The sequence below is a fragment of the Balaenoptera physalus genome, assembly GCF_965194825.1.
Source record: "Balaenoptera physalus genome assembly, chromosome: 10".
Lineage (NCBI taxonomy): Eukaryota > Metazoa > Chordata > Mammalia > Artiodactyla > Balaenopteridae > Balaenoptera > Balaenoptera physalus.
This window is the reverse complement of record NC_138889.1, coordinates 109,845,329-109,871,106: the sequence shown is the minus strand read 5'-3', so window position 1 is coordinate 109,871,106 and position 25,778 is coordinate 109,845,329. Positions and strand designations below refer to the sequence as shown.

The 25,778-nt window shown below is 55.0% G+C and overlaps 1 protein-coding gene and 1 pseudogene across 7 annotated transcripts in view; one reads left to right on the top strand and one right to left on the bottom strand.

The window, feature by feature from the left end:
* Positions 1-4,706, bottom strand: part of TPCN2 (two pore segment channel 2) — a 33,987-nt gene extending 29,281 nt beyond the window's left edge. The window contains exon 1 of one of the 6 annotated variants that reach the window (XR_014268102.1): positions 2,340-4,706. Coding sequence is in view for 2 of the 6 variants with exons in the window: in XM_082477647.1 (XP_082333773.1) it covers positions 2,340-2,451 (112 nt within the window). In the remaining 4 variants the exon portion in view is untranslated. The remainder of the gene's footprint in view (positions 1-2,339) is intronic. The other 5 variants (XR_014268103.1, XR_014268104.1, XM_082477647.1 and 2 more) reach the window with 5 other exon arrangements.
* LOC309667865 (serine/threonine-protein kinase TAO2-like) lies at positions 4,630-10,962 on the top strand (annotated as a pseudogene). Its single transcript, XR_014268532.1, has 4 exons — positions 4,630-7,146; positions 7,230-7,432; positions 7,759-8,140; positions 9,072-10,962. The product of XR_014268532.1 is annotated as a serine/threonine-protein kinase TAO2-like (transcript).
* Positions 10,963-25,778: the final 14,816 nt, after the last annotated feature.

Genomic DNA, 25,778 nt, shown 5'->3' with positions numbered 1-25,778 from the left:
GGCCTCCCTTTCCCATCCTGCGGTGGCTGCTTTCCGTGGGTCCCCACTGCTCCAGGAGAAAGTCCACACTCCGCCCCCAGCCCGGCAGCTCGGGCGCACACGCCGCCCACCTGCCCGCCTCCTCCCCTGCTGCTTCCTCCACCCTGTGCCCTCTGTGCCACTCACCCCGAACTTGGCTCCGCCAAGGCCAAGCTCTCCAAAGCCTCCCAGGCTGTCAGCCCTACCAGGAGCACTGTCCCCCAGCTTGGCGTCTAGGGACTCATTGCCTCAGGTGGCAATCAGCTGTCAGCACCCCCCCACCACTGTAGAATGTCGCAGCACAGAGGACATGGGGCCTCGAACACCTCAGCCCTGCGCTGGTCCCCCTGCCCCAAGCCTGCCCTCCCCAACATCCCAGAATAAACCCCCCTCCCCTCTGGCTCCAGCCCCTGCCCACTCCCCACTACCTGGGTGGGGTCCTGACCAGCTGCCTCTGTGACCCTGGACAAGCCCCTTAACCTCTCTGCCCCTCAGTTCCTGCGGGCCCTACACAACAGGACTGATGGGCAGGCTGAATGGGTTACTGTAGCTAAAGTGCATGCACAGTAAGCTCTTCATAAACATTTGCTATTATTGTTATTCTCAAAGCCCCTTCTATGGCACAGCGACCCCTTGTCCTCTGACTTTTCCATAACCAGTAAGAGGGTAATTCCCTGACCAGGACCAGGAAGAGAAAACGACTACCCCCACCCTGTGGTCACGGCCCATGAGGTGGGGCTGGGTCTGGACCTGACCACCGGGCCCACTGGGGTCCACGGGGCACCCAGCAGCAGCCCTCCCCCACCCTTGTCGGTAGGAGAGTCCAGCTAGCTGCGGACAGGCGGACCCTGAGCTCAGGGCCCCATCCGGGAGCCCCGCACGGGAGCTGGGCAGAAACTGAATGAGGCGCTGCAGAGCAGGACAGCCTGACCAGGGAAATCCAGAACACAGAGTGTCCTGTCCATGTTCTCAGAAGCCCCCACCAAGGCCACGGCGTCGGGACAGAAAGCCGTCCCCAGGGTCCCCCCTCACCAGCCACGCTGCCTGCCCCGGCTCCTGTCTCTAGCGTGGGTCTCATCTGCCCTCCATGCACTCTCCCGGGGCTGGACCTGCAGTGATCACGGTTCTCCGCCCAGAATGGCCATCAGCACTGACGCGCACCAGCTCCGCCACCCGGCCGGGCACCTGGACTCTCTCTGAATCCTCACAACGCCCCGACCACCCCCCTTTTATTGAGACTCAGAAAGGTTAGCCAACCTGCCAAGGTCACACAGCCGGGAAGTGGTCACACAGCCGACGCAAAGGCTGCATCCCCTGAATGCCACCATGTCCAGGACCCCCGGAGATCTGGCACCGACTGGACGGAGAACTTTCCCAGGACAGCCTCTGAGATGGGCAGGTGGGCATGTTTTCCGTCTCCTGCCAGGGACCCGCCCCAATAATCCCAGGACAGGCACACACTGCGGAGCCCTCCCCAACAGAGGAGGAAAGTGAGCCCAGAGACAGAGGGTGGCCCGGAAGGAACACCCAGTGTGGGTGGCTGAGACGGATCCCAGGTCTATGTTCTCGGACAGGTCCTGGACACTCTCTGGGCCTCAGTTTCCCCCTCTGCAAAACGAGGCTGAGGCCCTTCCATCCCTAACCCAGCACCCAGTGCCCTTGGGGTCTGCCAGGGACAGAAGGACTTCACCCTCCCCGCCCTCCCTGGGATTCAGCAATCTCTCTGCGGGTAAACGGAAGAGCAGGATGGAGCTGCAGAGAAGGAAGGAAGGAAGGAAGGGGCCCCCGTCTGGGGAGGCCTGCCCCAAGCCGACGCTGAAGGAGGAGCCTCACAATTCACTCCCAGCTGGGTTCGAATCCCACCTCGGCCACTTCCTGGCTGTGTGACCTTGGGTAGGGGAACGCCCCTCTCTGTGCCTCACTTTCCCCCGTAAGAACTGGGGAAAACGGAAGTGCTTCCTCCTAGGAATCACCAAGGCGATCCACGGAAAGCACGAGGGCCTGGGCGCACCGAGGGGGCTGCAGGGGGCTGGCTGCCCCTGGGCTGAGCGAGGCGTCTCAGCCCGACCGGTCGGGGCCAGGGCGCGACCCCGCAGAACCTGGCTGAAGCCCGCGCCCTGGCCGGGGCCGGGGTCCGCACGGTGCAGCCGTCCGGCCCTCGGGAAGGCGGCTCCCTGGCGCGCAGCGCCGCCCGGGTCCGCTCGGACCCCGGCCCGGGGAGCGGGGCGCGCCCGCAGGGACAGCAGTGACGCGGTACGGGCCGGCGGGACCTCCACGCGCCACCCCTGCGCGGCCCGACCCCTCCCCAGGCCGCGGCTCACCAGGGCCGACTTGGACGCTGTGACAGGAGGGTACGCCCGCCGGGGAATCGCGGCCCCTGCCGCCGCGGGTCCGGCTCAGAAGGGGCTCCGATTCCTCCCTGGGGTCCGCCATGGGGTCACAGCCCGCCACCCGGACCTCACAGAAGCACAAGACGCGAGCGCCGAGCTCCACTGCGCAGGCGCAATGTCCCCGCCCCCGGGGTTCGGGAGGAGGCGGGGACAGCCCTGTGATGTACGGGACGCTCCTTCCTACCAGCCAGTGAAGACGGAGATCTTGCTCTTGGAGGCGGGGGCTTAGCCGACCGCGCCTCCTGGTGGGTGGGGCTCAGCTTCCTTCCATCAGGGAGGGGCTCTAAGGACCCTCCTAGGGCTGGAAGGAAGGCCTTCTCAAAGGGTGGTCCCCGGCCAGCTCCGTCAGCATCACGTGGACACGGATTAGAAATGCACATTCTTGGGCCCCCTCAGACCCCCCTGAATCGGAAACTCGGGGCAGGGCCCAGGAATCTGTGTTTTGCATGTGACTTTTGGGTACATGGGAGTGACGCCAAAGGTCATCCCCCAAAATGGAATTTGAATTTACCCTCTGATAAGGAAATTAGGGAGGTTAAGTATAATTGAGGGTAAAGTTTATAATGACAAATGACACATTTGAAAAAAATATTTACACTATATGTAAAAAGTATTTCCAACATTAATATGTAAAGAGCTTTTTTTCTATTGCTGCAGTGACACATTACCACAAATTTAGCTTTAAACGACTCCCACTTATTATCTCTAAGTCCTGGAGGTCAGGTGTCCAGTGGCTGGGCAGGGTTCTCATCTCAAGGCCTCAGGAGGCCAAAGTCAAGGTTTCAGCCCACCTGGGCTAGGCTCATCCAGGTGGGTGGCAGATTCACTGCCATGCGGCTGGGACTGAGGTACCCATTTCTTCTCTTTTTTATAAATTTATTTGTTGTATTTATTTATTTTCGGCTGCGTTGGGTCTTCGTTGCTGCGCACAGGCTTTCTCTAGTTGCGGCGAGCGGGGGCTACTCTTCGTTGCGGCACACGGGCTTCTCCTTGCGGTGGCTTCTCTTGTTGTGGAGCACGGGCTCTAGGTGCATGAACTTCAGTAGTTCTGGCGCGTGGGCTCAGTAGTTGTGGTGCACAGGCTTAAGTTGCTCCATGGCATGTGGGATCTTCCTGGACCTGGGCTCAAACCCGTGTCCCCGGAAGTGACAGGTGGATTCTTAACCACTGCAGCACCAGGGAAGCCCTGAGGTACCCATTTCTTGCTGGATGTTGGCTGGGAGTCATTCTCGGCTCCTAGAGGCTACTGCATTCCTTTATTTATGGCCCCCTCCATCATCGGAGCCAGGAAGAGAGCACTGAATCCTCCCATGCTTTGAATGAGATGCTTCGAGATGCAGCAAGGTGCTTCCAATCCTTCTGACCTCCCCCTCTGCAGCATCTCTTTGCATTTAAGGGCTCATGTGATTACACTGGACATATGGGATAATCCAGGATAATCTCCTTAGTTTAAAATTAGCTGATTAGTACCCTTAATTACATCTGCAAAATCTCTTTTGCCAGCTAACTGACCATAACCACAAGCATGATGGGGAGGGGGAGGTCATGGGGCCCATAATTCTGCCTCCCATAGAGCTCTTAAAAATCAGTAAGAGATTATAAAGCAGAAACTAACACACCATTGTAAAGCAATTATACTCCAATAAAGATGTTAAAAAAAAGAGAAAAAAATCAGTAAGGGGGACCTCCCTGGTGGTTAAGAATCCACCTGCCAATGCAGGGGACGCAGGTTCGAGCCCTGGTCCGGGAACTAAGATGCCGCGGGGCAACTAAGCCCGCCCGCCACAACTACGGAGCCCACGCGCTCTGGAGCCCGGGCACCACAACTAGAGAAGCCTGCATGCCACAACGAAGTTCCTGCGTGCCACAACTAAAAGACCTGAGGCAGCCAAATAAATCAATTAATTTTTTAAAAAATCAGTGAGAAAAAGACTAAATTCCCCCTAGGTGGGAAAGGGGCAAAGGGTAAGAACCAGAAGTACACAAAAGAAAAAATATAAATAATGAATGCTCGAAGCAAAGCTCCACCTCGTTAGAATACAGGCATGCAAATTAAAATAACAATGAAATCCTTGAGCCCATCACTTGGCAAGTATTTAAAAGATGATACAGCTCTGGAGGGCAAGAGTGTGGCTATCCCAGGAGGGTAGAGAGAAATCACAGGATGCGTTCATGGGTTTGGTTTGTTTTTTTCTTAAACAGTCTGCATGCATTTTAAAACCTAGAAAAGGCTCCCGCCCTGTCTCCATCTTGGAATTGGGAGGAAGAGGGAGAGGAACACTGGGACGAGACCGGGGCTGTGGTGAGGAGAGAGGCCGAGACTGAGAAGAGGAGAGGGGCAGAGGGCCTCGGGACCGCCCTCAGCTACAATCTTTCAGCTGTCCTCGGGAGAGAGAAAGGGAAAGGGTGGGGGCCGCGGCGGGAGTGGGAGCTCTCACCCTCGGACTCCGGCGTGAGGGGGACTGTGCCGTCGGAAGTCCTCGGGGTAGGCCCCCTATCAGTGGCCAAAGACCTGGGGCTCAGTCCCCTCCGTCCCGAATTTCTGGGCCTGACCCCACGCTTCTCAAATATCCGGGTCTCAGCTCCTGAGATTCCAGATATCTGGGACTCCTCTGTAAACCTGGGGCTCTGTTTCACAGGATTTCAGATATCTGGGGTTCAGAACACTGCGTGCACCAGTATCCGGGGTTCATTCCCCACGAGTTCAAGTATCAGATTCGGCCTCCCCCCCGTTCAGATATCTGGGGTTCAGACCCCACAATCAGAAATCCGGGATTCAGCAACCGGCGCCCTCGAGGAGGAGGAGGAGGAGGACAGGACGGCGAGGTCAGACCAGGTTGTCACCCCCTCCCCTCCAGGGAAAGCTTCCCGCCGGCCCCTCAGGAAGGGGCGGGAGGATGGCGGAAGAGGTGGCAAGGGGAAAGCTCTCCTTGCCCCTCTCCCTGCTTGGCAGAGCCGATGGTGGACCCCAGGAGAAAGTGGAGGCTCTGGGCACCAGAGTGACCCCTGCCAGGTCAAGCCCCAGTCTCAGGGCCCCCAGGGGCCACCATGCCGGGCCGGGAGCCTGAAGGACCCCGACGTGGCTGAGCTCTACTTCAAGGACGACCCGGAAAAGCTCTTCTCTGACCTCGGGGAAATTGGCCATGGCAGCTCTGGAGCCGTGTACTTTGCCCAGGATGTCCAGAGTAGTGAGGTGGTGGCCATCAGGAAGGTGTCCTACAGTGGGAAGCAGTCACATGAGAAACGGCAGGACGTCATCAAGGAGGTGCGGTTCCTGCAGAAGTTCCGGCATCCCGATGCCATTCAGTACCGGGGCTGTTACCTGAGGAAGCACATGGCTTGCGTGGTGGTGGAGTATTGCCTGGGCTCAGCTTCTGACCTTCTAGAGGTGCACAAGAAGCCCCTTCAGGAGGTGGGGATTGCAGCTGTGAACCACGGGGCCCTTCACGGCCTGGCTTGTGTGCACTCCCACAGCGTGATCCGTAGGGATGTGAGGCTGGAAACATCCTGCTGTCAGAGCCAGGCTTGGTGAAACTGGGGCACTTCGGCTCTGCATCCGTCATGGCACCTGCCAACTCCTTCGCGGGCGCCCCGTACTGGATGGCTCCAGAAGTGATCCTGGCAATGGATGAGGGGGCAGTACGATGGCAAGGTGGACGTCTCAGTCCTTAGGCATAACCCGCACCGAGCTGGTGGAATGGAAACCACCGCTGTTTCACGTGAATGCGATGAGTGCCTTACACCACACTGCACACAGCGAGTCCCCCGCGCTCCAGTCAGGACACTGGTCTGAGTACTTCCGGAATTTTGTCGACTCCTGCCTTCAGAAAATCCCTCAAGACAGACCAACCTCAGAGGTTCTTCTGAAGCACCACTTTGTGCTCTGGGAGCAGCCACCCGCAGTCATCACGGACTTAATCCAGAGGACCAAGAATGCTGTTCGGGAGCTAGGCAACCTGCAGAACCGCAAGATGAAGAAGATGCGGCTGCGAGAGGCGCCCAGTGGCCCTGGCGCTGAGGCCCCAGAGGAGGAGGAGGAGGAGGAGGCCGAGCCCTACACGCAGCGGGCCGAGACACGGGCCGGTCTAGGAGCCCTCCAGCCAGGGCAGCTCAGTCAACAGCCTGGCAGACACCTCTGAAAAGGAGGCACAAGGCCCTGAAGCCCGGGAGACGGCCGCGATGCAGGAGGGCGAGCGCGCCGTCATCTCCCACAGCTCCATCATCCACCGGCTGCCGGGCTCTGACAGCCTCCGTGACGACCCCTGCCCGCCAGAGGTGACCCCGGGCCCTCTCCAGCCACCTGCAGCCCTGGGTCCCACACCCACCACCTCTTCTGCCTGCCGACGGGGCTGCTGCCGCAGCCGGGACCGCTCTGCCACCACCAGTACTGCCTGCCGGGTCAGCCGTCAGACCCAGGAGCGTGAGCAGGGCTGAGCCCTGCGGGAGCAGCTGTAGGCAGAGGCGACAACAGCACCAGAAACAGCTGCCGGTGTTGGCGCTGAGGTTGAGGGTTAAGCCTCAGGAGCGGGAGCTCGAGGGGCAGCGCGCTGGCTTTGGGGCTGAGGCCGAAAAGCTGTCAGGGCGGCACCAGGCTACCAGTGAGAAGGCGGCGCGAGCTGCCCAGGCTGAGGAGGGTAAGTTCCAGCCGCACGTTCTCGGGCAGCAGAAGAGGCAGCTGGCCGCCCTGCCGGAGGCGCAGAAGCGAACCTACAAGCTTCGGAAGGAGCCGCTGAAGGAGGTGGGATAGGCTGCAGCGGTGGGTGGGGTTGATGGAGGGTCAGGCGGCCCTGCCCTCCTGGCTGTCCCGCTGCCCTTTCCTAGGAGCTCCAGGAGAAGCCCAGCACACCCAAGCGGGAGAAGGCCAGGTGGTTTTGCGGCAGAAGGAGCAGCTATAGCAGTGCCAGGCGGAGGAGGAGGCTGGGCAGGGGCGGCGGCAGCGCCAGTACTTTGAGCTGCAGTGTCGCCAGTACAAGCGCGAGGTGCTGCCGGCTCGTCACAGCCTGTACCAGGACCTGCTTCGAGAGGTAGGCCACCCCCTCCCCTGTTCCCCTCCCAGATCCCAGACACCTACATCCTTTTCCACTTGCCTCACTTGTGGTTGCCTTTCCCCTCTGCCCTCATTCGTGTTACGGCTCGGCTTCTTTTCAACACCTCTTTCGCTTCTCGTGCCCACCAGACCCTGCTAGAGTTCCCAGGCCCGCCAGGAGCTTGGCTCCCTTTCACCTCTCACCTGCACCCCGCATCTCCCCACCCTCGGCTCCCTCTGCCGAGGAGTCCTGGGGCTCCCACTTCCTTGACACCAACAAGGCTTTCGGACCAGTTTCTGGGCCCTGCCTCTCTTTTGCCTCAGGACTTGAACAAGAAACAGACACAGAAGGACTTGGAGCGCGCATTGCTGCTACGGCAGCATGAGGCCCCACGGGAGCCGAAGCTACGGCAGCTCCAGGCCGTACAGCGCACACGGGCTGCGCTCACCCGCCTGCAGCAGCAGACGGAGCTGGGCAACCAGCTGGAATACAATAAGCGGCGTGAGCAAGACCGCGGCAGAGCACGCGGCCCAGGTTCGCCAGCAGCCCGAGAGCCTCAAAGTACGTGCAGGCCAGGGTTCCCCGGGCCTCCCACTCCCTGCTCCTGGGGCTCTGGGACCGCCTAACACAGGCACCCTTAAAGAAGAGCAGCCCTGCTCATCTGGCCAGGAGGCAGACCAAAGAATCCTGGGAGGGCTTCCCTGGTGACGCAGTGGTTGAGAATCCGCCTGCCAATGCAGGGGACACGGGTTCGAGTCCTGGTCTGGGAAGATCCCACATGCCGCAGAGCAACTAAGCCCGTGCGCCACAACTACTGAGCCTGCGCTCTAGAGCCCACGAGCCACAACTACTGAAGCCCGTGCACCTAGAGCCTGTGCTCCGCAACAAGAGAAGCCACCGCAATGAGAAGCCCACACACCGCAACGAAGAGTAGCCCCCGCTCGCCATGACTAGAGAAAGCCTGCGTGCAGCAACGAAGACCCAATGCAGCCAAAAATAAAATAAAATAAGTAAATTTTTTAAAAAAGGAGAAGAATCCTGGGAGAGGAGGAGGAAGCAGTTCCAGAGAGGAGGATTCTGGGGAAGGAAGGGGCTGCCTTGGAGCCAGGAGAGCAGAGGATGTTGGGGAAAGAGTCAGGAGCCCCTAGTCCCAGCCCGCAAAAACAGAGTTTGGCTGATGAGGGAGTTTGGGGGCCACCTGAGGAGGAGATGGAGGAGCTGAGAGTTCTGTCCCCGGCACCCCAGGATGGAGTGTCTGGTGAGGGACAGCCATCTCCAGGCTCCCTCGGGGTCCTAAACGGAGCCCCCTCCTCCTCTTCCTCCTCCTCCTCAGGGACTGGGGCCACTGTTGGACCCTGGACCCAGCCAAGCTCAAACTCCTCATCCAAGAGGCTACCATCCTCCTTCCCCCGCAACCTCCATCCCCCAGATGCCTCCTGGCCCACGGCGCTCTGTGGCTGGCTTTTTTTTTTGCTTAACATTATGTCTGAGAGAGCCATCTCTTCTGTTGTGTGTATCAATAGTTCATTCTTTTTTTTATTGCTCTATATAAATATGCCACAATTTGTCCATTTTAATGACAGTGGTCATTTGAGTTCTTTCCAGTTTTGAACTTTTGTAAATAAAGCTACTGGAAGCTTTAAAAAAAAAAAAAACAGACATCCCCCCCGGACCCCCTCCCACACATCTGAGGCCCAGGCCTACTAGCCAGCTCCCTGGACTCCTGTCCCATGGCCTCTCGGCTGGACTCTCCTTTGCAGTGGGGTTCTCCTCCGGCCTCCTGCCCCGCAACTTCTACTGACGCTCCCACTGCTGGTGGCCGGGGGGGGTGGCCTGCAGGCAGCCCTGCTGGCCCTCGAGGTGCGGGGCTCCTACCTACTTCTTTGTACAGCTCTGCCCCTGACCCCTGTCTATTCCTACTCCTGGCTCAGGGCACCACACTGGGGGCCATCCTCAGTCTGAGCTGGTGCCGAGGCCTCATGGGTGTCCCTCTGGGCCTTGGGGCTGCCTGGCTCCTAGCCTGGCCAGGCCTGGCTCTACCTCTGGCAGCTGTGGCAGCTGGGGGCAAATGGGTGCGGCGGCAGGGCCCCCGGATGCGCCGGGGCATCTCTTGACTCTGGTTGCGCGCTCTGCTGCGTCTGTCGCCCATGACCTTCAGGGCCCTACGGGGCCGGGGGGTACCTGGGCCTATTCGCACTCTACCCCAAGACCAACAAGGACGGATGGCTTCTGCAGCCGTCTGCCTGTCCCTGGGCCCCGGCGGGGTAATCCTCTCACTGCCCAACACCCACTAGCCCTGTTGGCAAAGTTTTGGGCCCCGTGCAAGGGCTGGAACTGGCGCCTGGCACAGGCCAGCCAGGGCTTAGCCACCCGCCTGCCCCCCTGGGCCATCCACACACTGGCCAGTTGGCCGTGAGCGGCCCAGCCGTATCCCCCCGCTGCTACCACGCAGCCAGCGCCGGCTAAGCGCCCCTGCTTCGCACCAGGCACCACCAGGGACTCTAGCTGCGCAGAGATCCCGAGCCCGCCGGGGGCCCTGCCTCCCTGCAGGTGACCAACTCTAGCTCCTCCCCAGCCCAAATCTAGAGCGCTGAAAATGCGCTTTATCTCCCACTACTCAGTGAAGCTTCTCCAGTCCCAGTCCTCTCCTCCCCTTCACCACTCCTTCCTCAGGATGCTTCCCCACCTCACCCCTAGCCCTTTGGGCCTCTAGACAGGCAGCGTCCTCTGCCGTGGAGTCCGGAGATTATATTTGGGGGTTCTCCTGATGCTCCCCCCCCCACCCTAAGTTATTGCTGTTCTCCCCCCATGTGCGCCCATTCTCACCCTCATCGACTCAGTCCCAGGGCCAGGGGTGGCAGTGGGTGGGAAGAGTCATGTGGTTTTTTTTTTTTCTCTCTCTTTGGTTTTGTTTTTCTGTCTCCCTTCCAACCTTTCCCCCACCAAAAAAAGAAAAAAGACAAACCCAAATAAAATACCTGAGCAGAACTGTAAAAAAAAATAAATTAAATAAATAAATAAAACCTAGACAAAAGTAAGACATTTTTGTTCTGAAAAAGGAAATAATAGATGCACACAGCCCTTTGCAAAAATGGTCCATCCCCCAAGGACTTGTCTTTACTGCAGTTAAAGAATTCCTTTGATGTTCGTACAAACTCATGAGGCCTGAGTGGAATGCCATGCCGTGTAAGCATTTACATGGACTTTATGGAGTCAGTCAAGGCTGGTTTGGATGCAGGTGGGGTTACCAGAAGGAGTGCTCATAAAAGGGGAGAGAGAAACAAGGTTTCTCAGTTGCCAGTGTATGCCCCTGTACAACCAAACGGACCCTGGGGTGCAGACAGATTGGCTTCTGCGCCATGTCTACTACTAGCTTTCAGTAAGTAAGTCAGCCTCGTGCTTGGAGGTGCCCGTGGGGAGAGAAAGGGCTGGCGGGGTCCTCTGGGTAGCCGGGTCCTCACGACAGCCTGGTGGTCCCATGTGTGGGTCTCCTGGAGCCCAGGGCACCGACTGAGGGGGACAGGGCCAAGGGAGCAGAGCTGGCCTGGGAGTGAAACCAGAGGGGCACCAGCCTGGCCTCGATGTGACCTCAGGCAAGACACAGCCCCTCTGCGTGCCTCAGTTTCCTCTTCTGTGAAGTGGGATCATAACAAACCCAAGACCGCTGTGAGGCATGAAGGGGATGGCACTGGCCCTCAGGACTCTCTGGGCATACACGGGCCCCCTAGCAGCAATGTAACCTCCGCTGAGGTCCAGCCCCCGGGTGAGCTGCCTCCTCAAGGTCCAGCCGCTCTGTGAGGTTGACCAGGAGCCATCACTCAGCCAGTCCTGCCCAGCAAGTGTCTACTGAGCACCTGCTGCGTGCCAGACGCCAGTCTGGGTGCTGGGATACAGCAGTGAACAAAACAGGTGCTTTGGGATGCCGGCATCGTGACTCTGCTACTTCTTTTCCTAGGCTGGCCCAGCTCTGAGGCCGCAGGCATGTCATGCCCCTCTCTGAGCCTGTATCCCCATCTGTAAAGTGGGGGGAGAATTACACCAGCCTCACACGGCTGTTGGGAGGATACAAGCAAGGTGACACATGTCAGGCGCTGGGCAGAGGGAGGCACTCGGTGACAGAGGCCAGCTGGCCCTCGGAGCTCCTCGTCTGTCTGGTCCGGTGGAGGACACAGACGGAACTGGGAAAGGGGATGCTGTGACAGGCTTGGAGGAAGGGACGCAGACTCAGTGGGCTCTGGCCACACCCCCCAAAAGGCCATGGGATGGGGAAACTGAGACCAGAGGTGACAAAGGCTCTGCCAACGTCTCCCCTTGTCTGTGGCTGACGTTGGATGAGGTCACCAGGCCTCCTCCCAGCTCTGCCCATGGGTCTTTCTGGTGCCCCAGACCAGGAGGCAGGCCTGCAGGAAACCCAGGGTGTGACAGTGACATCACCTGACACCCCTACCCCCATCTTCCTCTCTCCTTCCCCTTCCTCCCGTGGACCTACTGTCCCTCCTCCTCAGCCCACAGGGAGGTGACAGCCACGGCCAGAAGCTGCCCTAGGGACTTCCCTGGCGGTCCAGTGGTTAGGACTCTGTGCTCTCACGGCCGAGGACGTGGGTTCAATCCCTGGTTGGGGAACTAAGATCCCACAAGCCGCGTGGTGTGGCCAAAAAAAATTTTTTAATAAAATAAAATTAAAAAAAAAAAAGAAGCTGTCCTAGAACCAGGGTTCCCAGATCCTCGGTCCCCTCAACCCACTGGACACTGGGCAACAGCAAAGAGGCCACAGAGCCGCTCCTCCCGCCTTGGGGATGCTACACTCTGCGTAGGCTGTGGAAGGGGGCGGTAACCGGAGTGATCTGCGCAGCCTCAGCCCCGTCAGCAGAGCAGAGCTCAGCCTGGGAGGAGGCAGCCCTTGCTGCACCCTGTAGACAGCTGCACCCAGACACAACCCAGAATCACCTCTGAACACACCTGCTGTGGCGTCAGCGACCCTCCCGTCAATATCTCAGTGCTCACGGGACTTCAGTCAGTCATCTTCTTCCTCCTCCCGATTTCTGCCGCCCCACACCCATCTGTACATTTATTTATCTTATCGGTCTCTTCAAACTGATTTAAATGGATTGCTTTTCCCTGCTTAGTGTCATCGCAAGCAATAAATGTCCCAAACCCAATTTCACGTGCTACTTATGTTTTTCCTAAGACACATTCAATGAAATCTTTGTATTGGTTATCTATGGCTGCATAACAAGCAACCCCAAAACATTACGGTTTAAAATGACATTTGCTGTCTCCCAGTTTCTCCCAGACCGGAATCCGGATACAGCTTAGCTGGATGGCTGCCTGTGTCTCTCCAGACTGCGGTCAAGGTGTGGCGGGGGCTGCAGGCACCTCCAGGGACCGGGCTCACTCAGCCCCAGCGGCTGTGGGCTGGGTGCAGTTCCTCACGGGCTGATAGACCAAGGGTCTCAGTTCCCTGCCCCATGGCCTCTCCATAAGGCAGCTCACAACAGGGCAGCCGGCTTCATCGGAACAAGAAAGTGAGAAAAGTCGGAGAGGACTAATGCGATGCAAATCACGGTCCTCTAGAACCTAATCTTGGAAGCAACGTCCATCACTCCTGCAACGGGGCAGTCGCAGAGCCGCTGGTTTACAAAGCAGATGAGAAAGGGCATCCTTGGCACAAACTCTGTTCCCTGCCCTGCGCCCAGGCAAGGAAACAGACCTGAGATTCATAAGGGGCCAGCGTCGTCCTGTCTCCTGCCACCCCCTACCCCACACACACCGTAAATGAACGAGGGATCCACCCACCACCCCCCGCAGCTGCCTTTCCAGCGTGGCTCTTGTGGTCCTTGTCCCCCGGAACCTGCAGTGGAGGAAGATGTCCTCTTGGTGGGGACACTGGCTTTGAGTCAGCCTGGGCATCCTTCATGCCATACCAGGGCCACTGTTGGCGGCTCGCAGCATCAACAGAGAGCTTTCTCTCCCAAGATACCCGCCCGCAGGACGCACCAAACGTGGTTCGAATGACAGAGATGCCCCCACGGCTCCCGAATGCTGGCCCCCAGCAGTGTTATTTTGGGCAACGTGCCAACCGTGTTGGCACATTTCTGCATCGTTTTATAGGGTTAGAGGGTTAGAGGCTGCCAGGGCGTGGAGGAGACCCCAGAAGGGCCCAAACGTCTTCCCAGCCTGGGCCCATGACCGTCAGAGGTCGGGCACCCTGGGCCTGCTTCTGACGCTTTTTGATCTCATCCATTTCCTTCCTGGTCAGTTCAGGCCAACGCCCACCATGGGGCTGGGTCTCCCCTGTCACCTGCAGGAGCAGAAAACATGTGCCCATGGTTTATGTGCCCATAAAGCCAACGTAGCTTTATGGTTTAATTCATTCACTCACTCATTCATCCACGCATCTATTGAGGGCCTCCTGCATGCCAGGGACTGGCCTAGGTACTACTGAATAAGACAAAAGTTGCTCCTCGTAACAGTTTCAAATGATTTCTAAAAGCACATGGAAAAAAAAATTTTAATCACCCGTCCTCATGGTTACAAGGGAAAATCATGGGCCTGGAATCATGCAGATCTGAATTCATATCCCTGCCCACGACCACCTTCCTGAGCTCGGGCAGCCCCACCCCCTTGCTGAGCCACGGTCTCTGCCTGCATAAAACGTGGATAATGATGGCGGCAACTCCCGTCTGCAGCGACAAGGGACACGCAACAGGGCCTCAGACCCTGTTCCTGCTCTCCTGCCCCCTCCCTTCTATACCATCTCTGGGAGAAACATGACACAGTGTTTTAAGATCACCAAGAACTCTCAAGTCCCTTGTCACACTTCAGCCTTGAAATGACCACCAAGATTAGTGCAGCGACGATCCTCCTGTTGCACTTGGGGAAACTGAGGCTGAGAGAGGCCACATGCTTTGTCCACAGTCACACAGCGAGTGAGGGACACAGTGGACAGCAAGCCTGCCCAAGCGTGGGAAGAGAGCACGTCGGCTGAGCACGGGGCCAAAAGCAGGGGCGTTGGTGAGCAAGACCTCGTCTGTGCCCTGGGGACCAACCCCTGGGAAAACCAGATCCTTCCCAGGCAGGGCACAGGCCGCACTGGTTATTTTGAGTTCTCCCACACATGACACAAGCAACAGGAATCTGGGGAGACCCGGATCACTGGTCGCATCGGGAACCGAGCTGCTCGGGTGGCGGCCAAGGGAAGGGCTGAGGGTGACAAGGGTCTGCGGGGCTGGGGCTGGAGAGCGGAGCCCAGATGCCTTCAGGGCTGGGGTACCTGCTGGAGACAAGGCCCGTGGGGAGCTGGAGTGAGAGCCTGGGAGAGGCGGGGGCCGTGTCAGGCTGGGGAGGAATCTGGGGCCTTTCCAGGTCAGGCAGGCACACCCGTGTCCCCCTGGGCTGGGATCCTGAGACAAGGTTTGAGCAGTGTGTGTGGGTGGCAATCCCAGAAGCAGGTCAGGGAAGGGAAGGAAGCCATAGAAGGTGCCCCATCAACCCGTAGCAGCCAGGCTCAGTGCCCGGGGGGGACCTCAGAGAAGAAACCTCAGGGTGTCCCCACCGCCTCGGGGCGAGGAAGCCTAGGTGCTCCCCCAACTCCCCTGCGACAAGGCCATTGGCTGGAGCCATTCCTAGGATGTGAGTTTCCCAGCGCAGAAAGGCACAGGTGCTGGCGGGAGGGTATCGTTGGCCTGGCCTGGATCCGTGGGTCCACAGCGCTACCCAGCCGGCACCAAAAGCATCCACTGAGACAAGGCTGGGCGGAGCTCAGACCATCCCACTCGGGGCGCCCTATTCACCGAGCACCCCGGTGCACCCAGCCCTGGCCACGCACCGAGGCACAGGCAGGAGCACAGAGTCAGGGCCTCCCTCTCGGAGCCCGTGTCTCATCAAAGAGACCAAAAGTGAGAAGAGCACCGCGGGGAAATGAAAAGCATACACTGGATTCGTGCACGAAGGGAGTGAGGGACGGATAAACAGAACGTGGCAGATCCATACAAGGGCATATTATTCAGCCATAAAAAGGAATGAGGGGGCTTCCCTGGTGGCGCAGTGGTTGGGAATCCGCCTGCCAATGCAGGGGACACGGGTTCGAGCCCTGGTCTGGGAAGATCCCACATGCCACGGAGCAACTAAGCCCGTGTGCCACAACTACTGAGCCTGCGCGTCTGGAGCCTGTGCTCCGCAACAAGAGAGGCCGCGATAGTGAGAGGCCCGCGCACCGCGATGAAGAGTGGCCCCCGCTTACCGCAAATAGAGAAAGCCCTCGCACAGAAACGAAGACCCAATATAGCCAAAAATAAGATAAATAAAAATAAATTAAAAACTAATTCCTTAAAAAAAAAAAGGAATGAGGTGCTGAATCTTGACGGTAATTATGCTAAGTGGAAGAATCAGATACAAAAGGCCACGTAATGTAGGATTCCATTAATACGAAGTGTCCAGAAGAGGTAGATCCCTGGAGACAGAAGGCAGGTTGGTGGTGGCCAGGGCCTGGGGGAGGGGAGGGTCGGAGAGACTGCTAAGCGGTACGAGGTTTCTTCTCTGGGTGATTAGAGTGTTCTGAAGTTAGAGAGTAGTGATGGTTGCACAACCTGGTGAATATACTGAAAATCATTGAATTTTATACTTTAAAGGGGTGAAGTTTATAGTAAGAGAATTCATTAAATCTCGATCCTAAAAAGCACACCCGGGGACTTCCCTGGCAGCTCAGTGGTTAAGACTCCACGCTTCCACTGCAGGGGGCCCAAGTTCGATCCCTGGTTGGGGAACTAAGATCCCACATGCCGTATGGCATGGCCAAAAAAAAAAAGAAATAAATAAAAATTTTTTAAATGAAAAACACACACAGAGGGGTCCTCTTTACGTGAGATGGTCAGGGAGGGCCTCTGGGAGGAGGTGACATTTTAGCTGAGGTCTGAAGGGTGAGGAGGAGCTGGCCATGGGGCAGGGCAGGAGGGGGCACGGCGTGTAGGGGGAGTGACGGGGGGCTGAGGGCAGTGAGCTTGAGGGGAGGGGGCCGAGGTGCGGGGAGGGGGCGGCAGCAGACCCCATAGGGTTTGGCATCTGTGCTGAGGGGTAGCTCATTCTGACAGCAGCTGGAGGAAGCTGGAGGGTCTCAAGCTTGGGAGAGAAACATGATGGGATTTATGCTTTTAAAGTGTGGTGGCTGGACTAGAGGGGACAGGAGAACCCCCGCAGGAGACCACATGCCTCCGGGGAATCCCTTGGGACTGGGGCTTACCCAGTACAAACCAGTTCTCACCCCCATGCCCTAAGAGGGACTGTGGGTGGGGACACTTTGCTCCATTGTGGCCATTTGTATCCTGCAGTATCTTTTTTTTTTTTTTTTAACATCTTTATTGGAGTATAATTGCTTTACAATGGTGTGTTAGTTTCTGCTTTATAACAAAGTGAATCAGTTATACATATACATATGTTCCCATATCTCTTCCCTCTTGCGTCTCCCTCCCTCCCACCCTCCCTATCCCACCCCTCTAGGTGGTCACAAAGCACAGAGCTGATCTCCCTGTGCTATGCAGCTGCTTCCCATTAGCTATTTTACATTTGGTAGGGTATATATGTCCATGCCACTCTCTCACTTCGTCCCAGCTTACCCTTCCCCCTCCCCATATCCTCAAGTCCATTCTCTAGTAGGTCTGTGTCTTTATTCCCGTCTTGCCACTAGGTTCTTCATGACCTTTTTTTTTTTTTTTCCTTAGATTCCATATATATGTGTTAGCATATGGTATTTGTTTTTCTCTTTCTGACTTACTTCACTCTGTATGACAGACTCTAACTCCATCCACCTCACTACAAATAACTCAATTTCATTTCTTTTTATGGCTGAGTAATATTCCATCGTATATACTGCCACATCTTCTTTATCCATTCATCCGATGATGGACACTTAGGTTGCTTCCATGTCCTGGCTATTGTAAATAGAGCTGCCATGAACATTTTGGTACATGACTCTTTTTGAATTATGGTTTTCTCAGGGTATATGCCCAGTAGTGGGATTGCTGGGTCATATGGTAGTTCTATTTTTAGTTTTTTAAGGAACCTCCATACTGTTCTCCATAGTGGCTGTATCAATTTACATTCCCACCAACAGTGCAAGAGGGTTCCCTGTTCTCCACACCCTCTCCAGCATTTATTGTTTACAGATTTTCTGATGATGGCCATTCTGACCGGTGTGAGGTGATACCTCAATGTAGTTTTGATTTGCATTTCTCTAATGATTAGTGATGTTGAGCATTCTTTCACGTGTTTGTTGGCAATCTGTATATCTTCTTTGGAGAAATGTCTATTTAGGTCTTCTGCCCATTTTTGGATTGGGTTGCTTGTTTTTTTGTTATTGAGCTGCATGAACTGCTTGTAAATCTTGGAGATTAATCCTTTGCCAGTTGCTTCATTTGCAAATATTTTCTCCCATTCTGAGGGCTGTCTTTTGGTCTTGTTTATGGTTTCCTTTGCTGTGCAAAAGCTTTGAAGTTTCATTAGGTCCCATTTGTTTATTTGTGTTTTTATTTCCATTTCTCTAGGAGCTGGGTCAAAAAGGATCTTGCTGTGAAAAGGCACCCTTGCCCTGAGATGATAAACCCCAGGGTGTGGGAGGAAAGGCCACAGCACAGAAAAGGGGCTGAGTGGGTGACCACCTCGGGCTGCAGGGAAGGTGAGAGCGAGGCAGCAGGGCAGGGACGGAAGCAGACCCCGGGGCCACCTGGAAGGCAACGCAGACTTTGAGCTTGCTGCCCGGCCAGCTGTTCAGGCTCCTCGGGGCGGGGAAGGGGGTTTGGGGGAAGCACGGGCCCAAGGGGCAGAGTCCACCAGCACCAGGAAACCTGACGGGGAGGGACTGGTGGTCTTCCGGGCCGGGGACGGCGGTCCTGCCAAGGATCGAAGCCAGGCCAGCGGATCTGGCAGGTCACAGTCAAGGTTTGTTCTGAGGGCGGAGGGGAAGTCCCCACACGACTCAGGAACACGTGGGCTCCTCAGAGAGCCAGCGACATCCCAGCAGCTGGAACAGGGAAGCATCTTGGAGAAGGATGTCAAGGGAACTTCGCTGCCCTTCAGAGCTGGCTGAGGGAGCCACACTGGACCCATTCATCCCTCATCAAGTGTCTTCTGTGTGCCAAGTCCTGGCAGGGCTTCATGGGAAGGCTTCCTGGAGGAGGTGACATTTGAACCCGGCCCTGAAGGATAGTGGGAGTTTTCCAAGGAACAGCAGGTAGAGAGAACACTCGAGCACAGACCTAGAGGTTGGAAAGGGCCTGCACCAACCAGGGAACCGAGCAGCCCTTGCCTGGGCAGGGGTTGGAAAGTTGGGGGGACTCTTCCAGGAGGGGGGTAACCCTGAGGTCTCTCTGCCAGGAGCCCCCTCGAGCTGGGCCGAGCTAGGATGGGCCAGCGACTCCCTACCTGGTTGATTCCTTTGACTCTCCCGGCTTTGCCTGTCCACCTGCCCCCCATCCCTCAGACCCTTCCCCAGGTGGGGATGCAGGTGGCACGGTGACCACAGAGGTGAGGGGACCCCACACTTCTGCTGGGAGGGATTTGGTACAGTTCAGAGCCAAGAGGGCGTGCATTCACCTCGGCAACGGCTCCCACCATCTCAGGGAGAGGCCACTTTGCTGACCCCCTTGTAGGGAATCCCACCGCAGAAAGAGGCCTGAAAGACAGGCAGTCACGCCCTCCCTATGGTCAGGGAAACCACCAGGACATAGGGTGCATTCTCAGGGTGGAGGCTGCAGCCCCGGGACGGGACCCAGGGCTCGTGCATGAGCTGGAATTCAGTCCCACTTGCCCTCTCAGCCAAGTGCACCAAGGACATGTGACCCAAGGACAGTGCACGGTGGGCCCGCTTACAGCTCTCTCTGCCAGGCCTCAAGGTCTGGTGACAGGGGCCTGGAAAGGCCCAGATCCCCATAGGTGTCATGCTCTGCTCCTTGGTGCTGCTTGTTTCTATTGACAAACAGCCCACCTCGAGCTGCCATCAAGCCTGGGACTTTCAGAACAGACACTTCTGCTGCTATTTCATGCTATTTCAAGAGAGCTTGAAGGCAGTTTGGGGAAGTTGGAAGAGTGATGCATCTTTTTTGATCTCTCCGAATTCCCCTATAAAAATGGACAGAGCACCTAGGATAGCAAAACCCAAAACTCACGGGTTGCAGCCAGGATGGAACTAGACGGCCAGGTGGCCACGGCAGGCAAGCAGGTGGAGACGAATCCCCAACAGGTGCAAGAGCCACGCGGTGTCAGCCTCCGCAAGAGAAGACGGGGAGGCAAGTCAACGGGGCTCTGATGGTCCTGAGAACTGAGGACCCCCCCACCCCAGTTGCCAACAGTTCTCACTGCAAAGCGTGGTGGTCCCATCCGAGAGCAGACGTCAGTACCTCACGTGCAGGCTTCTATCTGTGGTGACCGCAAGAGGACAGCAGGGGGGTCACACGGTGCTGGGGCAGTCTGGACCCTGAACCCACGACCAAGTTATTAAAGTACCCGAAAACGTCCATGACTGCCCTTCAAAAGCCCACATCTCTTGTCATCACAGGGTCAAGGTTTTAGAAAACCAGACCCAAACTCTGACCCCGTGGGGTCAGCTCGGCCGTTTGAAATCGTGGCCACACGGGTTCCCTGGGGTGAAGTCAGGGTATCGATGGGAAAGAGGGGAACCCCAAACGTTGGAATGGATCCCATTTGGAAAGATTGCGGTGCTGCTGGACCTCCAAATCCCTCAGACACTCTGTTGCCTGCAGAAGCCGTCCCAAGTCCCCCCTCCATCACTCCAAAGGGAGATGCTTCCTCTAGGGCCTGCCACCACCTCTTGCTTCTGCATCTGAACTCGAATCGCAGGAGCAGGGGTATAAAATCTGACCCAGGGAGACTTCCCTGGCGGTCCAGTGGTTAGGACTCCTCACTTTCACTGCCGAGGGCACGGGTTCAATCCCTGGTCGGGAACTAAGATCCCGCAAGCTGCATGGCACAGCCAAAAAACAAAATCTGACCCAGGAAGATGTACTGCATACAACAAAAGAAATGACAGGCATTACCAGTTTCCATTGGCAGAAACCTCGGGAATAAGCACGGCAATGGCCCTGCGGGTGTCAGACCAGCATGGAAGAAACGTAATGTTTTCTGATACGGATGCAATCGCCCATCCCAGACTCAGAGTGTTAACCCAGAGCTGGACGTGGCTCTAATAGAATGCTCATGTCATTGACTGAAGTCTGGACCCAGCGGTGGCTCCTCTTTTTTTTTTCCAAAATCAAAATTTAACTTTTTTTTTTAATTGAAAGAAAGATTCTTTAAATTCTACGGTGCTTTACAATTTTCAAAAATTTCACACACATACTCAGCCATAAAAAAGTACGAAGTAATGCCATTTGCAGCAACATGGATGCAACTAGAGATTACCATACTAAGTGAAGTCAGTCAGAAAGACAAAGACAAATACCATATGATATCACTTATATGTGGAATCTAAAATATGGCACAAATGAACCTATCTACAAAACAGAAACAGACTCACAGACATAGAGAACAGACTTGTGGCTGCCAAGGGGGAAAGGGGGAGGGAGAGGGAGGGACTGGGAGTCTGGGGTTAGCAGATGCAAACTATTACATTTAGAATGGATAAACAACAAGGTCCTAATGTATAGCACAGGGAACTGTATCCAATCTCCTGGGATAAACCATAATGGAAAAGAATATTTAAAAAGAATGTATATATGTGTATAACTGAGTCACTTTGCTGTACAGCAGAGATTGGAACAACATTGTAAATCAACTCTACTTCAATTCAAAAAATTGAAAAAAAATTTCACACACATGGTTTCATATAATCTCATAATAACCCTTTCCGTCCCCATCCCCTATGTTGCCCCTCCCCCCAACCCTCTCCCCACTGGTAATCACTAGTTTGTTCTCTATCTCTGTGAGTCTGCTTCTTTTTTGTTTCATTCACTAGTTTGTTGTATTTTTTTAGATTCCACATATAGGTGATATCGTACAGTATTTGTTTTTGTCTGGCTTATTTCTCTTAGTATAATGCCTTCCAAGTCCATCCACGTTTCTGCAAATGGCAAAATTCCGGTGGTTTTTTTTTTTTTTTTTTAATGGCTGAGTAGTATACATTGTATGTATATACCACACCTTCGTTATCCATTCATCTGTTGATGGACGCTTAGGTTGCTTCTGTACCTTGGCTATTGTAAATAACGCTGCTGTGAACATTGGGGTGCGTGTATCTTTTTGAATTAGTGTTCTTCTTTTTTTCAGATATATTCCCAGGAGTGGAATTGCTGGGTCATATGGTAGTTCTATTTTTGGTTTTCCACAGTGGCTGCACCAATTTACATTCAGTGGTGGCCCATTTGAGATGGAGATGAGATTATGGGATTCCCTTGGTAAACTGTAAAGACAGTTTTTTAACTTTGGCACTTTTGATATTTGGGACGAGATAATTCTTTTTTGGGGGGGAGGCTCTTAGGGGGGGTGTTTAGTGGCATCCCTGGTCCACTACATGCTAGCAACACACCCTTCCCAGTTGTAACAACCAAAAATGTCTCTAGACATTGCTAAATGTCCCCAGGTTGCCAGGCGGTGTGTGGTAGCAAAATCCTCCCTAATTGAGAACACCTGCCGTAGAGAAAGTTCTCCAAAGACTTGGGGAAATAGGAATATTGGAGTGGATTCATTATATACAACCCACTCGCCCATGCCCTAACCATGCCCCAAGAGGGCCCTTCACCAAAGCTTTGAGAAATACAGTGGGGAGGGGAACACAGCACGTGGAAAGTCTTCGTGGCTGTTCTCTGCGGGCTAGGAATGACCTTGGGAGACGCTGCCATTGAAACAGGCTTCCTGAATTCCATGAGGATGAAGGAATCCCAACACAGCAGGGGCCAAGGAGACAAGAAGGGTGTAGTTACCATCATGGAAACATGAATAACCAGAGTAGCTCTTTGGTAGTGGCTAATTGCTCAGGAAGTACCTGGGACTGAAATGTTTGGTTTAACCCCATAAAATTGGTGATAGGCAACCATTTTTGACCTGAACTACCATTTAACATGGTTCAGACTCATAAAGGAGCAGCTCACTGAGATTTACTTGATTGGAATAAGCAAAGAAAACCCTCTAGATCTGATTCACAGGACAACAAACTGACCCACCATATCGATGACATCGGGCACATTGGACCCAATGAGCCAGAAACATAAACCCTCCAGAAATCTTGGTCAGACACATGCATGTCAGGGGGTGGGAACTGATCCCCACAAAATGCAATGAAATTTCTAGAAGGACAATGGTCTGGGGCGTGTTGAGATAACCTCGCCAAAAGAAAATACAAGTTGCTAGAGCAGCAAGCTCTTACTGCTAGGAAAGTCCCACAATGCCTGGTGAGCCTCTTTAGATTTTGGACACAACATACATCTTATAAAGTGTGCTCATCCAACTGGTCTACCTGTAAGGCTGCCTGTGACCTGTAAGGCAGGTGTGAGTAGATGCCAGGACAAGAGAAGGCTCTGGGATGCGTCCAGGATGCAGTGAAAGCTATTCTGCTGCTCAGACCAAATGACCCAGCAGAGCTGATGGAACATGAGGTGTCAGGAGATGGGGGGATTCTGTGGGAAGTCTTTAGCAGGCTCCTACTGGGGTATTGCAGCACAGACCGTTCAAATTTTGGAGCAAAGCACATCCTCTTCTGAAAAGAACTCTTCTCCTTTTGAGAAGACAGTTCCTGGCTTGCCTCTGGGCCCTAATAGAGACTAAACGTGTGAACAGAGGTTGCAAAGTCACCATCGATCTGAGCTGCCCATCCTGAACTAGGTGTTACCCAACCCAGCAAGATAGACACTGAGATGCCCACCACGGCACTCCATGGTCAAGGGGAAGTGAGACACAGCGGATCAGACCTGAAGGCACAAGTCATTGCAGAAGCAGATGCTAGACTCCCATGGTACCTCCTTTGCTGTGTCAGCCCCTCTCCCTCCATCCACGCAAATGATCTCCCGGGAGTTCCTTAGGACCAGTTGACCGGAAGAAAGACTTCAGGCCTGCACGATAAGCTGGCATCGTCTGAGGGTGGAGAGCTGAAGCTCTGCAGCTCCAGGGAGGTGGTCCTGAAGGGTCTGCGGCCAAATTTTCAGACATGTGCCTGGTTGTCCCTTTTACCTGGAAAGAGAGAGGGTCAGAGGTATGGGTCTACACTGAGACGTCGGCAGGGCCTAATGGATGGTCAGGGACCCAAAAGGAACAGGCTTGGGGGACCTCCCTGGTGGTCCAGTGGTTAGGACTCCACACTTCCACTGCAGGAGGCATGGGTTCGACCCCTGGTCAGGGAGCTAAGATCCCGCGTGCCGCACGGTGCGACCAAAAAATAAAAAGAAAGAAAAGAAAGGAACAGGATTGGATGATTGGTCACAGGAGGTCAGGAGAAGAGGCGTAAGGAAGAACCTCTCGGAGTAGGTGCAAGGTAGCCAGATAGAGATTTGCATCCCATGTAAATACTCACCAGAGGCCAACTTCACAGAGGAGGCTCAGTGTCATCAGATGGACAAGATGACCTGTCTGATGGCATCAGCCAGCCTGTGTCCCCAGCCACCCTGCTTTGCATGGGCTCAGCAACCCAAGCTTCCCTACTCCAAAGCTGACCCAGCTCAGTCACTGCTGCGAGCCCGGGTACCCCCGGGGGACACCATTCCCCAGGGGACAGCCAGCCACCTGGTTGTGGGTTGATTTCACTGGACCACTTCCATCATGAAAGGGGCAGTGATTTGATTTTCCTGGAATTATGACTTTGCTCTGAACATGAATTTGCCTTCCCTGCCTGGAAGTCTTCTGCCAAAGCCACCACGCATGGACATACGGAATCTCCTTAGTCATTATTACACCCCACGACGCTGCTTCTCACCAAGGAGCTCATTTCTCTACAAATGAAGGCGCATCACCAGGCTTGAGTCCACTGGCTCCTCGGTCTCACCATGTTCCCCATCGTCCTAAGCATCTTTGAATGAAGGGATGGCCTTTTAATGGCTGGGTGATGATTCTTTGCTGTTTCTAGGATACGGCCTAGGCTCTGAACCAAGAGACGAAGAAGGGGGTTATTGTACCCGCTGGCATGACTGGTCCTGGTTCAGAGGGAGAATGCAGTGGAGAGACTATGCCCAGGGTCCAGAAGATTCTCTGGGGCTCTAGGCACGTGGGCTTCAGTAGTTGTGGTGCACGGACTTAGTTGCTCCGTAGCATGTGGGATCTTCCTGGACCAGGGCTCGAACCCATGTCCCCAGCATTGTCAGGCGGATTCTTTTTTTTTTTTTTTTTTTTTAAACGTTTCTTTAATTAATTAATTTATTTATATTTATTTTTGGCTGTGTTGGGGCTTCGTTTCTGTGCGAGGGCTTTCTCCAGTTGCGGCGAGCGGGGGCCACTCTTCATCGCGGTGCGCGGGCCTCTCTCTGTCGCGGCCTCTCTTGTTGCGGAGCACAGGCTCCAGACGCGCAGGCTCAGTAGTTGTGGCTCACGGGCTTAGATGCTCCGCGGCATGTGGGATCTTCCCAGACCAGGGCTCGAACCCGTGTCCCCTGCATTGGCAGGCAGATTCTTAACCACTGCGCCACCAGAGAAGCCCGTCAGGCGGATTCTTAATCCCTGCACCACCAGGGAAGTCCCATGCATCTCCGTTTTTGGAGAGAGGATTAGTGTGTCTTTGGTTGAACAGGGGAAAATGGGGTTCTGTTAGGTATAGAAAGATATTATTGTTTTCTTTTTTTCATTGGAGTATGATTGCTTTACAACATTGTGTTAGTTTCTGCTGTACGACAAAGTGAATCAGCTATATGTATACATATATCCCCTCCCTCTTGAGTCTCCTTCCCACCCCCTCCCCGTCCCACCCCTCTAAGTCATCACAGAGCACTGAGCTGAGCTCCCTGTGCTCTACAGCAGCTTCCCACTAGCTATCTATTTTACACACGGTAGTGTATACATGTCAGTGCTACTCTCTCAGTTCATCCCACCCTCCCCTCCCCCCCTCACTGTGTCCACAAGTCCATTCTCTACATCTGCGTCTCTTCTCCTGCGCTGGAAATAGGTTCATCAGTACCATTTTTCTAGATTCCACACACATGTGATAATATATGATATTTGTTTTTCTCTTTTTGACTTACTTCACCCTGCATGACAGACTCTAGGTTCATCCACATCACTACAAATGACCCAGTTTCATTCCTAAAAAGACATTATTGTTTTCTTTATTTAAAAGTTAAGTGACGGGACCCCCTCACACCCATTAGGATGGCTACTGTGAAAAAAGTATAGAAAATAACCGGTGTTGGTGAGGGTGTGG